General features: G+C 44.3%; 1 protein-coding gene across 1 annotated transcript in view; it reads left to right on the top strand.

Annotated features, from left to right (window-relative positions):
• The first annotated feature begins 222 nt into the window (after positions 1-222).
• CDYL (chromodomain Y like) overlaps positions 223-15,620 on the top strand; it is a 229,441-nt gene continuing 214,043 nt past the window's right edge. The window contains exon 1 of the mRNA XM_055263656.2: positions 223-365. Within this exon, the coding sequence (XP_055119631.1) occupies positions 263-365 (103 nt within the window). The 5' untranslated portion in view covers positions 223-262. The remainder of the gene's footprint in view (positions 366-15,620) is intronic.

The raw sequence follows: 15,620 nt of genomic DNA, 5'->3' as shown, positions 1-15,620 counted from the left end.
TGTGACAACTTTAAACATTGCTTTTTATTCCTTATCGTTTTAAATGTGTTGCTACTTTTGATGCACTGCTTACTGATATTTATTGCTTCCTCTGCACAAGCACAAAATGCTGGCTCACTCTCAAATTCAATGTAGACCCGGGGAAAGTCATTAAATGCCACGAGCCTTGGGTTTTTTCCCATGTACTGTAGTAAATTCCTCTCGTTGGGATTGTAATTGCAGGTGGTAATCAGAGAACACAGAGCCCCCCCGGAAGAATTTTATGGCATTTCAGGCAGGCCACAGGCCAGCCTGGGGAAAAAGCAGGAAGAAAAACTGGCAATACGAGGGCCCAACCCGAAAGTTATTCCTGAAGAGAAACAATGGTGAGAACTTGCAGGAATCAAGTTAGTTCTGATGTAGTAGGCAGAATTCTTAGAGAGGCCCCTTTTATTTAAAAACAATGATTATACCGGCCAGGCGCAGTGGCTCACACCTGTAATCCCAGCACTCTGGGAGGCCAAGGAGGGCGGATCACAAGGTCAGGAGATCGAGACCATCCTGGTTAACACGGTGAAACCCCGTCTCTACTAAAAATACAAAAAATTAGCCAGGCGTGGTGTGGGTGCCTGTAGTCCCAACTACTCGAGAAGCTGAGGCAGGAGAATGGCGTGAACCCGGGAGGCGGAGCTTGCAGTGAGCCAAGATCGTGCCACTGCACTCCAGCCTGGGCGACAGAGCTAAACTCTGTCTCAAAAAAAAAATGATTTTACCAATATGTAGTCAGAAATTGTTCAACATAAGCTTTCTGGTATTCCAGAGTCATAATACTCTAGCTGTTCAGACAACGCCTTCTCTCTCGCAAGCTCTCCTCTTTTCTCATTCTCTTTAAATCTCCGCCTATCTGGCTTCCCTAAATTAATTTTTTGTAGCCAGAGCCTCCATTTTATTGCAGTGGTTCCTTTTGTGTCTCCTATTGCTTTCTTTAGTAACTTTTAATGACCTGAGACATCACTGGCTTCCTTTCATTTTCCACTTCCTCCAAGTCAATTGATAGCACATCCTACACTCTGTGTTTACAAGTATCACAGAAGGCAGCAACAATTTTTTTTTTTCTCCTCATCTTCACTAAGGGATGCCTGAATTCTTGACAGGGCCAGATAGAATGTAAAAGTGGATTTCTACATTGCTAAGAACTAACAGCCAAGTCTAGATACCACGAGAGCTAGCAACCTGAAGAAGTCATGTGTTCATTCTTCCATTTATTTACCATATATGGTGTTGGGTGCACAAAAAGCATGAAGCAAGGTGCTTCAGGGTGTTTAGCAAGGAGCAAGACAAAGACATTGACAAGCTTTCATTCTGCAAGCCGAAAAAGACAGGAACTCAAATTGATACCATACAGGTAGCATGTAGTAGGCACCCCAGAGAGGGACACAGAGCTATGGGAAAATCCAATGAGGGAAAGATTACATCTCACCCGGAAAGACTTGGTGGAGGTTTAGGTCAGTTCTGGGAATGATGAGTTTGAAGTCATCGGGGCATTCAAGGGAAGCATGAGCAGGCAGTGGGAACCTGGGACCGAAATCAGGAAGAAAAGGGAGGGTCCAAAGTCACTTGGAAGAGGTTGTCATGGCTGGAGCGGTGGGAGGCCCACACCTGAGACTCCAGTACTTTAGGAGGCTGAGGCGAGAGGATCACTTCAGCCAAGGAGTCTGAGAAAGAGGGTATCCTCAGTTCCCTAATTCCTGTTCCGCCTACTGGGATACTTTCACTCCTGCAGCTTCCAGAGCCTGGTGCAGCTGGGGCTTTTAACTTACCAACAGATGTTCTGCTGCAGCTGGCTCATCCAGGATCCACCACAAGGGACTTCTGCTTAGGCAAAATTGCATTTCAGTTTTTTTTTAAAAAAAAGAGGGTCAGGCACGGTGGCTAAAGGCCTTTGGGAGGCTGAGGTGAGGGGATCTCTTGAGGCCAGGAGTTTAGCAACAGCCTGGCCAACATTGTGAGGCTCCATCTCTAAAAAAAAAAAATTAAAATTTAGCTGGACACAGTGGCATGTGCCTGTAGTCCCAGACACTCAGGAGGCTTAAGTGAGAGGCAGAAGCATCACTTGAGCTCAGGAGTTTGAGGCTACAGTGAGCTATGATCAGGTCATTGCACTGAAGCTTGGGCAACAGAACAAAGACCCGGAGTAAAAAAAAAAAAAAAAAAAAATTAATAAAAAAGTTAAAAGGGTGTTTTGTGGTTTTGTTAGGTTGTTGTTTTCTTATTTTTTACATTGTCTTCACAGACATCACCCTGTTAGATTTTTTTTTTTTTTTTTTTTTGCTTTTTCCTTTTTTTGCGACAGGGTCTCACTCTGTCACATAGGCTGAAGTGCTGTGGCTCAGGACGGCTCACAAGAGCCTCAACCCCCTGGGCTCAAGGCATCCTCCTCCCTCAGCCTCCCAAATAGCTGCGACTATAGGCACATGCCACCACACCTGGCTGACTTTTATGTTTTGTAGGGATGGTGTCTCACTATATTGCCCAGGCTGGTCTCCTGGTCTCAAGCAGTCCTCTTGCCTCAGCCTCCCAAAGTGCTAGGATTATAGGTGTGAGCCACTGCACCAGGTCCCAGATGTTCTTTAAATATACCTAAGACATTCGCAATAATAGGTTATGTATTAGGCCATAGACCAGGAAATAATTTATTATTTCATTTTTTCTCATTTTTAAGAATGCCCAGTTTTTTGTCGTTGTTGTTGGTGGTGTTTTTTTTCTTTTTCATTTGTTTGGTTGGTTTTTGTTGCCCAAGCTGGAATGCAGTGTCGCGATCTCAGCTCACTGCAACCTCTGCCTTCTGGGTTCAAAGGATTCTCCCACCTCAGCCTCCCAAGTAACTGGGATTACAGCGTGTGCCACGACACCCAGACAATTTTTGTATTATAAGTAGACATACGGTTTCACCATATTGGCCAAGTTGGTCTCGAACTTCTGACCTCAAGTGATTCACTCACCTCAGCCTTCCAAAGTGCTAGGATTACAGGTGTGAACCACCATGCCCGGCCCCCATGGTTTCCTTAATCAGAAAAGTATAAAAAAGTTTTTTTTAAATCCATATTCCCACTACCCAGAGGTAATATCATTTATAGTACCGAACTTTTCTATTTGATTAATGCAATTAAGGCAAATTAATATTTGTGTGTTGATTCTACTTTTATTTGCATATTTTTAAAAAACAAAAATTGGATGATGTTGTAATTTTGTTATTTTCTTTTTCACTAAATTATATATCATGGCCTTTTTTGACATATACATCTACATTATCATTTTAGATTCCTGCAGGGTATTCCAGTTTATTGATAGACATTCAGGTTATTTCCACTGGGTTTTCTCCCCCCTTTCCCCCTCAGACAAAGTTTTGCTCTTGTTGCCCAGGCTGGAGTGCAATGTAACAATCTCGGCTCACTGCAACCTCCACCTCCTGGGTTCAAACGATTCTCCTGTCTCAGCCTTCCCGGTAGCTACAGGCATGCACCACCACACCCGGCTAATTTTTTGTATTTTTAGTAGAGACGGGGCTTTGCCATGTTGGCCAGGCTGGTCTCGAACTCCTGACCTCAGGTGATCCACCCGCCTCAGCCTCCCAAAGTGCTGTGAGCCACCACACCTGGCTGGTTATTTCCACTTCTAAATTACTTTTAGATAATACTGTGATGATAAACATCTTCGTATGTGTACTCTTGTGCGTGTATCTGGGTGTCTCTCCTTACTACTATCCATTTATAGAAGTAGGATTACTAGGTCGAAAGATGTGGTTAACGGTATTAATACATATTGTCCTTAGATAAATTTAACATCAAGTCATTTAAACTGTGGCCTCACCTTCCCTTCCCTCTAAGTACTTCCCATTCATCATGTGGTACCCCTTTCCCAGCTCTACACCTATCTTGACCCCCATTCCCGCAAGGCCTAAGCTGCCTACTAGCTGCCTGTTAGCTAATCAATAGAATATTCACTTTTTAGAGCTTTTAAAATTATGACTCATTTTCATGAAGATTAAAATGACTTCCAGAGCCAAGGAATGAAGCTATAATGAAGACAACAAAGACAGGAGAACGATTATGGGGGTTGATCCTTGGCTGACAGACTTCAAAGTCAACCATTAGCACCCAAGATGAGTCACTTTGAATTAAAATCAGATACTCTGCCCATCTATAATGAGAGATCTTCTTGATCTTTAATGAGTACCATCTCTTCATTGAAATAGTCACCAGAATTTGCATTTCCAAGATCTCTTGCCACTTTCCCCAAAATACCTTCTAAGGCCATTACACAGAAAAAAACTTATTTTTGCCTCCAAAGAAAACTCAGCTTTAGACCAAATTATCCCAACTGTGTACAACAAAATCACACGCCTTTGGCCTCTGTATTTCTCTCTGTAGTCCATTTCAATGCTTATAGCAAATCAACATTGTGACCTAATAATTATGAAGTCCATTATTTACTGCATTATTAATCACAAACCTCACCAACTAACCTTGCAAAGTGCGTATGTGGGCAAGCCATGGAAGCTAGAAAGAGTTTCCCGGGAAAACCTGGGATCTTATTTCATGTCCTCACATTTCTCTGAAGGAAAAAAACTTGTAAACATTCAGTCAAAACCTTACAAAGTTTGGAGGGAGGAGGAGTGCAAAAAATTCTTACAAATTTCACAAGGCTACAAAGCAAAAGGGGAATGTGGTCTTGAAAAATTCTTAAAACTTAACCAGAATGAACGACGACTGATCTTTCTTTCCAATAGTTTGATGTTTGGGTTAGTGCATTTCCGTTGCGAAATCGGATTTTCTATTATCCACTTACACCTAGTAGGCATGAAATAAATGTTTGTTGAAATGAATTAAATGTAACATGCTCAGGTCAATACATTCTTTATAGGGTCTTATATTTGGAAAATAATATTAACAGCCATTTCCATGAATAATATTTACTTCATCCATAGAAAATGTAAAGATACTACCAAAGGGAGCCATCCTAAGATGCCTGAAATGAGTTATTAAATTCTAACTTAACCACAACCAATATTACTCATTCGTTTTGAATAACTTGTCCAAATCCTAGAAGGAAACAATGATTTGGGGATCAGAAGTAGATCAAGAAAATTAGTATTAAATGGCAGGAGTAAAGGGATAACATTTGAAATTCTGGCTTCCTGGAGTGACCAGTCAAAGCTCTCCTGCTGGAAAATAGTATCTTGAATTGAAAAGCCTTCGGATCATGGTAGATTTTTAACCCAATTAAATTTCCTTCTCCCAGGTAGCCTATTTACTAAAGCAGCATGATAGCTGTTAATATTATCATTTAATAAACAGATTTCTAGTAAAAATGAACTCTATTCCAACTATTACCACAGCGTAAAGATTTTTTCTCAAAATGTTAGCTTGGTTTGGGATTGCTGCTTTTCCTTTCCAATTGATTTGCCTCTGCGCAACTGATCCGCCTTTGAGGAGCTAAAAAAATACCAATAAATAGAGTTAGTAACACAGATTAATAAAGTATGCTTTTCATAATACATCAATATCTTCTTATTTCTCAGGATAACCATAGGCAGGAAGGATAGGGAAACAATAAACTATTATTTTAAATGCCTAACAGCATTTTTTCAACTAGGAACCATATTCAAACAACCTGATTTTTCACTATGATGCACATTGTCCTCCTCTTATTTCCTTTTTAATTTTTTTTAAAAATTGAATATATTTTGCTAATCTTCTCTGTATCTTTCCAATTTTAACATGTGTGCTGCCGAAGCGAGCAGTTTTTTCGGGGAGGGGAGGGGTGTTGTTTTTCTATTTTTGTTTTTAAGACAGAGTCTTGCACTGTCACCCAGGCTGGAGTGCAGTGGCACGAACTCAGCTCATTGCAACCTCCAATTCCCAGGATTCAAGCGATTCTCATGCCTCAGCCTCCCTAGTAGCTGGGATTACAGGTGTGTGCCACCACACTTGGATAATTTTTGTATTTTTAGCAGAGACGGTTTCGCCCTGTTGGCCAGGCTGGTATCCACTCCTGACCTCAAGTGATCCACCCACCTCAGCCTCCAAAAGTGCTGGGACTACAGGCATGAGCCACCATGCCTGGCCCAGAACTTCCTAAGAAACACTTACACGTCACTGCTTGCTGTCTCACTCTTCCTTGAGTGAATTCCCTGGAGAGTGAAAAGATTCAAACAGACACAAAATGGCAATACATGCTCTGTCCACTTCACATAAATTTACCTGAATAGTTTCAGACACAGACTTTATCATAATTAAGAATTTTTGTTTTTGTTTTTTTGGGGTTATTTTTTTTTAGATGGAGTCTTGCTCTGTTGCCCAGGCTGAAGTGCAGTAGCGTGACTTCGGCTCACTGCAAGCTCTGCCTCCCAGATTCACGCCATTCTCCTGCCTCAGCCTCCTGAGTAGCTGGGAGTACAGGCATGTACCACCACTCCTGGCTAATTTTTGTATTTTTAGTAGAGATGGGGTTTCACCATGTTGGTCAGGCTGGTCTTGAACTCCTGACATTTTGATCCGCCTGCCTCAGCCTCCCAAAGTGTTGAGATGACAGGCATGAGCCAGTGCGCCTGGCCAGAGAAATATTTTTTAATAAACAACTTCAGAGGCCAGTCACAGTAGCTTACGCCTTTAATCCCAGTACTTTGGGAGGCCAACAGGGGGAGGATCATTTGAGGCCAGTTCAACCAGCCTGGGCAACACAGCAGGACCCCATCTCAACAAAAAAATTAAAAAACACTTTGGGAGGCCAAGGTGGGAGGATGGCTTAAGGTAAAGAGTTCGAGACCAGCCTCAGCTACTTGGCAAGACCCTGTCTCAAGAAAACGTAAAGAAAAAATTTTTAAAAACACAAAAACTAATTAAAATATGATCACAGAAATCTTCTGAAAGATAAGAAAATGTTCGTCAAATACCAAGTAAAGATTTTTAAAAAGAGTACGTGCCACAGTGACCAACTCATCCTGGTTAATCTAGAACTGTTAGTTTTAAAACTAAAACTGTTTTAAAGTCCACAGTTCACGGCCAGGCACAGTGGCTCATGCCTGTAATCCCAGCACTTTGGGAGGCCATGGCAGGCAGATGACTTGAGGCCAGGAGTTCGAGACCATGCTGACCAACAGGGTGAAACTCCATCTCTACTAAAAATACAAAAATTAGCTGGATGTGCAGGTGCATACCCGTAATCCCAGCTACTCGGGAGGCTGAGGTATGACAATTGCTTGAACCCAGGAGGCAGAGGCTGCAATGAGCCGAGATCGTGCCACTGTACTCCAGCCTGGGTGATAGAGTGAGACATTGTCTCAAAAAATAAATAAAGCCCACAGTCCTGGGAACACCCCACAGACCAAACTGAGGCAACTGATTACCCTAGCATAAGCAATCTTTGAATGAAAATATCAGAATTATCAAGACCACTCCCTTTAATTGAATTGAACAGCCTTTATTGAATGCCTTCTGTGTACAAAGTACAGGCAGCCCTTCATACCCACAGCCCTTCATATCCACATTCATGGATACAATCAACCATGGATCTGAAATATCTGGGGGTAAAACAGCAGTAAAAATAATACAACAATAAAAATAATACAAATTTAAAACCCATATAGTATAACAACTATTTACATAGCATTTACATTGCAGTAGATATTATCTAAGAAATTTGGAGATGATTTAGAGTACACAGGAGGATGTAGTTATACGCATTGACTATGCCATTATGTCAGGGACTTGAGCATCTGTGGATTTTGGTATTCCTAGGGTCTTAGAACCAATCTTCAACAGATACCAAAGATGACTGCACTGTGCTGAGCAGGAATCAGTCAGGGTCCAGGTAGGAGACGGACAGTACAGCCAAACTGGGCGATTTGAGGACAGTGTCACAAAGAGGCTATTTACAGAGGTGTGGACATAGTTAGGGAAAACAGTGAACAGAGAAGCATCCTGGGCTAGAAAGAGTGGGGACTGCCAGCACCTGAAAAGGCAGAGGCGGCTGTCCAACCTGAACTCACCACAACCTAGCAGGAGGCGGCAAGCCCTCCCCTCCTCCACCCTGCAGACTAGCACTGTGCCTCCCACTGGGTGAATCGGACTGCAAGGCGGAGGAAGGGGGCTTGTTGATGGAGTCCTCGCCTGTCAGCACCCCAAGCCACAGAGCAGGGCAGAGTGAGTCCGAAGGCACACAAAGGACACATAAGCCTGGCCCCTGCTCTTGGCAACTTAAAAATCTAAGGGAAACATCAAGGCGTTATTTTAGGCACATACTGAGACAACTCACTAGTGCCAAAAACTGAGTGTTTAGGTCTAACCGGTCCCTGCAGAATTAAATCAAAATCAAGTTATTCATTTCTTATGGCTCCTGATCCGATCTGCTTTTGGTTAGAATGAATGAGCCCTGGAAGCTAAAAGATTTATGTATGCGTGAAATTATTTTAGTCATCCTAAATACCTGTGCTAGTTTGAGTCCTGCATCTGTCCCCTCACTTTTTGTGTGTGTGTGAGTCTTGCTCTGTCACCCAGGCTCTGGAGTGCGGTGGCATGATCTTGGCTCACTGCAACCTTGACCTCCTGGGTTCAAATGATTCTCCTGCCTCAGCTTCCCAAGTAGCTGGGACCACAGGCATGTCCCATCACACCCAGCTAATTTTTGTGTGTTTTTTTTTTTTAAGTAGAGACGGGGTTTCATTATATGTTGGCCAGGCTCGTCTCAGACCCCTGACCTCATGTAACCCACCCACCTCGGCCTCCCAAAGTGATGGGGTTATAGGTGTGAGCCACCAGGCCCAACCTGTTCCCCCCCTGTATAGTTCCAAATGTGAGGGTGTCTTTCGTGTAGCATCTCAGAGCTTACCTTTTTGGGTTTACCCTGCAGTACTGTGCCCAAGGTCTATACCCTGAAGGAACCTGCTCGTGTCTGGAATTGGTGGGTCCTTGGTCTCACTGACTTCAATAATGAAGCCGCACACCCTCGCAGTGAGTGTCACAGTTCTTAAAGCGGCTTGTCCGGAGTTTGTTCTTTCTGATGTGTTCGGAGTTTCTTCCTTCTGGTGGGTTCGTGGTCTCGCTGGCTCTAGGAGTGAAGCTGCGGACCTTTGCAGTGAGTTTTAACAGCTCTTAAGGCAGGTGTCTGCAGTTGTTCCTTCCTCTCTTTGGGTTAGTGGTCTCACTGGCTTCAGGAGGGAAGCTGCAGACTTTCACGGTGTTACAGCTTATAAAGTCAGTGTGGACCCAAAGAGTAAGCAGCAACAACATTTACTGCAGAGAGAAAAAGAACAAGCTGCAGAAAGGGACCACACCCAGTTGCCACTGCCGTCTCGAGCAGCCTGCTTTTATTCTCTTATCTGGCCCCACCCACATCCTGCTGATTGGTCCATTTTACAGAGAGCCGATTGGTCTGTTTTACAGAGAGCTGATTGGTCCATTTTGACAGTGTGCTGATTGGTGCATTTACAATCCCTGAGCTACACACAAAAGTTCTCCCATCTCCACCAGATTAGCTAGATACAGAGTGTCGACTGGTGCATTCACAAACCCTGAGCTAGACACAGGGTTTGTGTCTAGCTGACTGGTGTGTTTACAAACCTTGAGCTAGATACAGAGTGCCAATTGGTGTATTTACAATCCCTGGGCTAGACATTAAAGGTTCTCCAAGTTCCCACCAGACTCAGGAGCCCAGCTGGCTTCGCCTAGTGGATCTCGCACAGGGGCTGCAGGTGGAGCTGCCTGCCAGTCCTGCGCCTGTGTGCCCGCACTCCTCAGCCCTTCGGTGGTCGATGGGACTGGGCGCTGTGGAGCAGGGGGCGGCGTTCGTGGAGGAGGCTCCAGCGGCGCAGGAGTCCACTGCAGGGGGAGGGGTAGGCTCAGGCATGGTGGGCTGCAGGTCCCGAGCCTTGCCCTGTGGGGAGGCAGCTAAGGCCCTGCGAGAAGTGGAGCACAGCAGCTGCTGGCCCTGGTGCTAAGCCCCTCACTGCCTAGGGCCGGCGGGGCCGGCTGGCCACTCCGAGTGCGGGGCCTGCCAAGCCCACGCCCACCCAGAACTCGCGCTGGCCCACAAGCACCTGTAATTCCAGCTACTCAGGAGGCTGAGGCAGGAGAATTGCTTGAACCCGGGAGGCAGACATTACAGTAAGCCAAGATCGCACCATTGCACTCCAGCCTAGGGAGCAGAGCGAGACTCTGTCTCAAAAAAAAAAAAAAAATTAGCTGGATATGCTGGCACACACCTGTGGTCCCACCTATTTGGGAGGCTGAGGTGAGAGGATTGCTTGAGCCCACAGTGGTTGCAGTGAGCTGAGATGGCATCACTGCATTCCAGTCTAGCCTGGGTGAGAGAGTGAGACCTGTCTCAAAAAAAAAAAAAAAAAAAAAGGCGAATAAATGTATCATAAAATTAGATTTCATTCTGTTAGCATTAAACTGCAGAAATTCCTCACACAATGATATCATCATGGCAGCTAACGTCTCATGAAAACACAAGTCTCCATGTGAAGGGTGCTTATGATTTTTGGAAGACAAGTTAGTCTGAGACTCCATTCTTCTCTTTGTAAAATGTGGGAAATAATGGGTGACTCATTGATTGTTGTAAGGATTAAATAATATAATTTCCCAAAAAATACCTAACACTAAGTAGGCTCTAAAATTAGTCTCCCCAGCCTCAAACTCTCTACCTTACCCTAAGTGCATCTATACATTTAAATACATAGTTTTAGTCACTTTGTTTAACAATGTTACATTTTAGTAATTTAAAAAATATATTTTCCCCAAACCCTCCTAGAAACTCCAAATGTATCTCCACTTCCTTGACACAAAGTAGCTATTTGCCAACACAAGGAATGAGGTGAAAGGAATAGGACATTGCATTGAACCAGGAGTTTCCAGAGAAGTGTGGATTTCTTCCTTTCAACCTCTTTGATGTAATCTAAGTCACTAAGTAATGACAGTTTGTCCAAAAGTGTCATACATTCAGGTGAGGAAGAAGGGTAGGAACCTCATGGATGTATACAAAGGAACTTAAGAACTCCTCTCAAACACTCTAAAAAAAGTTTCTTGTCCATACATAGGGTGGATTTGCAACACAGCCTTCCACAGGCTCAAGCCCATCTGTTGTAAGGAGCATGAGTTAGGACAGAACAAGGAGGAAAACTACCAAGTCATCTCTCTTCGCACAAGTCCAGCCAAGTATTGATTGTTTATTCAAAGCTTTCTTTTCTCCCTCCCTCTCTCTGTTCAGTCATTATCCCCTGCCTCCCACCCACCCCCTCCCTCCACCAAATGAAATTAAATTTCTCAAGTATCTCTATTTGATACTGTGTTTAGCACAAGCCCTGAGTAGATATGGATTCTGTTTCTTGAATTTTCCCTGACAAACCGCTTCCAGCTGCCCTCTGGGGTGGGATGCCACCGTGATAAAATACAGTGTCATGTTTGCTGAGGATTTCAGCTGCCACCTGGGGGCTCATGCACTCAATGAGTGCTCTTTAGCAAGGCTGGTGGTGACACGGTGACAAAAGGTATGTTGACTTTTTTCTTTCTGTGGTTTAGGACTGGTTGGTTTCACTCTCGCTGGCTCTTTCTCCTGGGTTACCAACATTTTCCACATTTAAAGCCTGTGACTGCCTCTCCTCCAGGGTTATTGCAGCAAGCTCCTTGCTGTCGACAGAAGCCATTTGTTGGTTAGAGGGTTCACAACTGAGACGACCTACAAGTACCCATTTGATAGTTAACCCATGCTTCAGAATTTGCTTTTTTTTTTTTTCTTTTTAAGGATTCTTTCTTCAACTAAACAGTTTCTCTTCTGAGTGTTATCACTCCGCTCCCATGAAATGACTGGGACTGTTACTTCTTTTATCTCTGGTCACACCCAGCAAAGTTAAGCTTGCTTGTGGATGATTAGCAGTAGGCCGATCCATGTCTGAGCCAATTGGCTGGCTACTTAGGAGGACTTTGCCTCGGGCTCACCCCTGAGGCCACAGCCCCTGAGGACACTGCCTGTGCCATGGCATTCCCAAGCCTCTAATCCCGGTGTGGGCTTCCCTGCTGCATGTGGCTCTTCAGCCTCAGCTTCCTCCTCTTCACTCCCCCATCCTTGAACGGGCTTCCTCTTCTGTCCCACTTGCTTCTAGAACATTTCCAATTATTGCTTCCCGGTCCTGAACACTAGTGGCTGAACTGAAAAATGGAAAAGATGATGAAAGCCAGGCAGTGAGAAATCAGTTAATTAAACTCTTCAGAGGTCCCCAGAAAGGACAGATTCCCCTGCACACCTGACGAGGAATCCTGGACTCTTGCTTATTAAAGGGAAAGGAAGTCCATTTTACTAGAGACTTGTCAAGGAATTCCAGCAAGCCCCTGGACAGAGGGCTTGAGTGACCAGGGTAGCTTTCTGCTTTTGGTTGTAAAGAGATCGGAAAGTGTCATCCTTCAAAGCGATGTCATGGGCTCAGAGCCCTTTCTGTGCACTTTGCCATATTGTGGCCACTCCAGTTCTCAAGATCAGTTGGCCATCTGAAGTGGAACAATGACTTCTCTACAATCCAGCTTTAACTATTTGCACAGTTCCATGGCATTCCACTAATTTAGTACATACCAGGGTGTACCCAGGCTTCAGTCTGGTCTCGGTTCTACTTCCCAAGCCCAGTCCCAGCACACACCTTCCCAAAGATCTTTCCTCCCAGGTCCCAGTCTCCCTCTTAGGGTCAAACCAATTCAACTTAACGCTTATTTAATGTCTTCTCTCTGCCTACTCAGCCCAGTGTGGTAGTCAGGCACAGAAACTCATCAATTACAGCGCAGAGTCAGCAGGTCAACAACAGAGTGGGATAAAATTCCCTCTTCTCCAAACACACAAACCCAGCTCTGCAGCATCTTTTTTCCACCCCTGAAATTCCCCCAAACAGATTATCCCTTGTGCTGGCATGCGGCAAGGTCCTAAAGAGGCCCTACAGCCTGTTTTTGTTCAGGCTTTTTTCAAGCCTTTTTCCAATCTACTTTCTCTGAAACTTTGTGTGCATATACACACACCAGAATCAACAAGTCGTACTGAGCATGCAAAACCCACATCCACATTTCTAGACCTTGATGCCTTCTCAGACCTCTGGCACATCTAAAGCCCAGACCAACTGGGATTACTCCCAGGTTATATGTTGCTTTAGAGAAGAGAATATTCGTCACACCTAGGCATGCCTCTGAGAAGTCCTCACATGTTCACATGCAGAAGGCCCATTCCTTAAGTAATGAGAAATCCATCATCTAAAAAAAAAAAATGACCAAATCACATTTTGATTAGGATTAAAAGGTAGAGGCTGGGCATGGTGGCTCATGTCTGTAATCCCAGCACTTCGGGAGGCCAAGGCGGGTCGATCACTTGAGGTCAGGAGTTTGAGACCTGCCTGGGCAACAGGGTGAAATCCTGTCTCTACAAAAAATACAAAAATTAGCTGTGCGTGGTGACGCATGTATGTGGTCCCAGCTACTCAGGAGGCTGAGGCGGGAGAATCACTTGAGCCTGGGAAATGGAGGCTGCAGTGAGCCACGATCATGCTACTGTACTCCAGCCTGGGCCATAAAGTGAGACTCTGTCTCAAGGAAAAAAAAAATAAGATAAGAGACAATAGTACAGGTACCTTGAAACATCCAAAAACCCAAAAGCTTTGCTATTCTGAAGGTATCAGACAATTTTCTTACAAGAAGTATATTTTTTCTGATGAGGCTTTGCTGGAGATATTATCAGAACAAGTGTCTCCAAGCACTGGTAGTCTGGAAAATGATAAAGGTGGGTTCTGGGTGGCACAGTGAAACCAGCCTGAGATTACACACCTTTGCTGGGGGTAAACTACAGAAGCAACCATGGAGACTTAATTCTGTGTTTTTCTGAGATTCTATAATTAGGTAATGTCATTTACATGCTTCCAAGTGAGGGAAGGAAATTCTTTGGAGACAAAATGTAACGGTTCCAGTACTGGCACCAAATGTCTCCTGCTCAGCAAGTCCATTTTAAAGTCTTGTTCATGAGCTAAGCTGAGTTCTCCTACAGAGGCAGAGTGAAGAGTCAAGGAAATGTGAAGATTGGCCAGGCACAGTGGCTCATGCCTGTGATCCCAGCACTTTGGGAGGGTGAGGCGAGCGGATCACAAGGTCAGGAGTTCGAGACCAGCCTGACCAACATGGTGAAACCCCCGTCTCTACTAAAAATACAAAATTAGCCTGGCGTGCTGGTGCATGCCTATAATCCCAGCTACTCGGGAGGCTGAGGCAGAAGAATCGCTTGAACCCAGGAGGCGGAGGTTGCAGTGAGCCGAGATTGCACCATTGCACTCCAGCCTGGGCAACAAGAGCGAAACTCTGTCTCAAAAAAAAAAAAAAAAAAGAACATACCTCTTGCAGCATCCCCTCGCAGGGTCCTCCCTATCTCTGTGATTCTAATAGTATTATCTCTGAAACAACACAGAAGAGTTGGCCTCCCTCCCTCACCTGACATATCTCTTTACGCAGTTGCAATTCAATGCCTCATTCCCCACCCCGTTCTGTTGACTTTCCTCTGCCCACATTCCGCCTTGCTGTCCCTCTTAATTTTTAGCACCTATTTAGCAAATATGCTGGAAATATATATCCAAAAAAAGTTAAACGTGGTTGTTTGGAATGATGAAATTACCGGTAACACTGTTGTTTGCTTCTTCTTTGTGTGTTTTCAACGTCTGGGCCTGGAACAAGTGCAGGTATTCCTTTGCTCATTCTGTGATGATGCTCAGCATTGAGTGCACTATTCTGACTAGTGCAAATACTCCATTGCTGGCATCTCCTGTGTCCAGAACATTACACTTCTGGTAATACATTCTATGATTGTATTTGTCTTTTTGAAGACCACTTAACACCTTCAGCTTATATAAATCTTGTAGCTAACTGAAGCCTCCAGGTCTTTTTCACATGAAGTGTTCACATAAATCATGGATCTCCCAACCTATTTTCATCTTTATGAGTAGTTAAGACATAAATCCTTCTTACAGTATTAAAGGGTGCTAGTGTATTAAACTACCTAAATAACCAGCATGCCTTTTAAAGGGGCTATCATGATCTAATTCAAATGGTGAGCATTCCAGGGTCTATGTCAGGTGCCCCTGGCTCCCTCTGTGTCTCATCCTTCCATTGTGGATCCACAAAACATTTCTTGAAATGTGGCCTCCTGGCCGGGCAGGGTGGCTCATGCCTGTAATCCCAGCATTTTGGAAGAGTGAGCTAGGCAGATCACTTGAGGTCAGGAATTCAAGATCAGCACCTGGCCAACATAGTGAAACCCCATCTCTATTAAAAATACAATAATTAGCCAGGCGTGGTGGCATGCACCTGTAATCCCAGCTACTCAGGAGACTGAGGCAGGAGAATCACTTGAACCCCAGAGGCAGAGGTTGCAGTGAGCTGAGATGCAGAGGTTGCAGTGAGCCAACATCGCACCACTGCACTCCAGCCTGAGTGACAGAGAAAGACTGTCTCAAAAAAAAAAAAAAAAGAATTATTGCCTCCTGCAAAAATTAATATGCAAGAAAATTCAAGGGACTAGTAATCTGTGGAAGGAGGGGGAATATGGTAATGTTTTATTTCTTTTGGGTG

The sequence above is a fragment of the Symphalangus syndactylus genome, chromosome 23 (genome assembly GCF_028878055.3).
Source record: "Symphalangus syndactylus isolate Jambi chromosome 23, NHGRI_mSymSyn1-v2.1_pri, whole genome shotgun sequence".
NCBI lineage: Eukaryota > Metazoa > Chordata > Mammalia > Primates > Hylobatidae > Symphalangus > Symphalangus syndactylus.
Note: the sequence above shows the minus strand (reverse complement) of the source record. Positions and strands in the feature narration are given on the sequence as shown.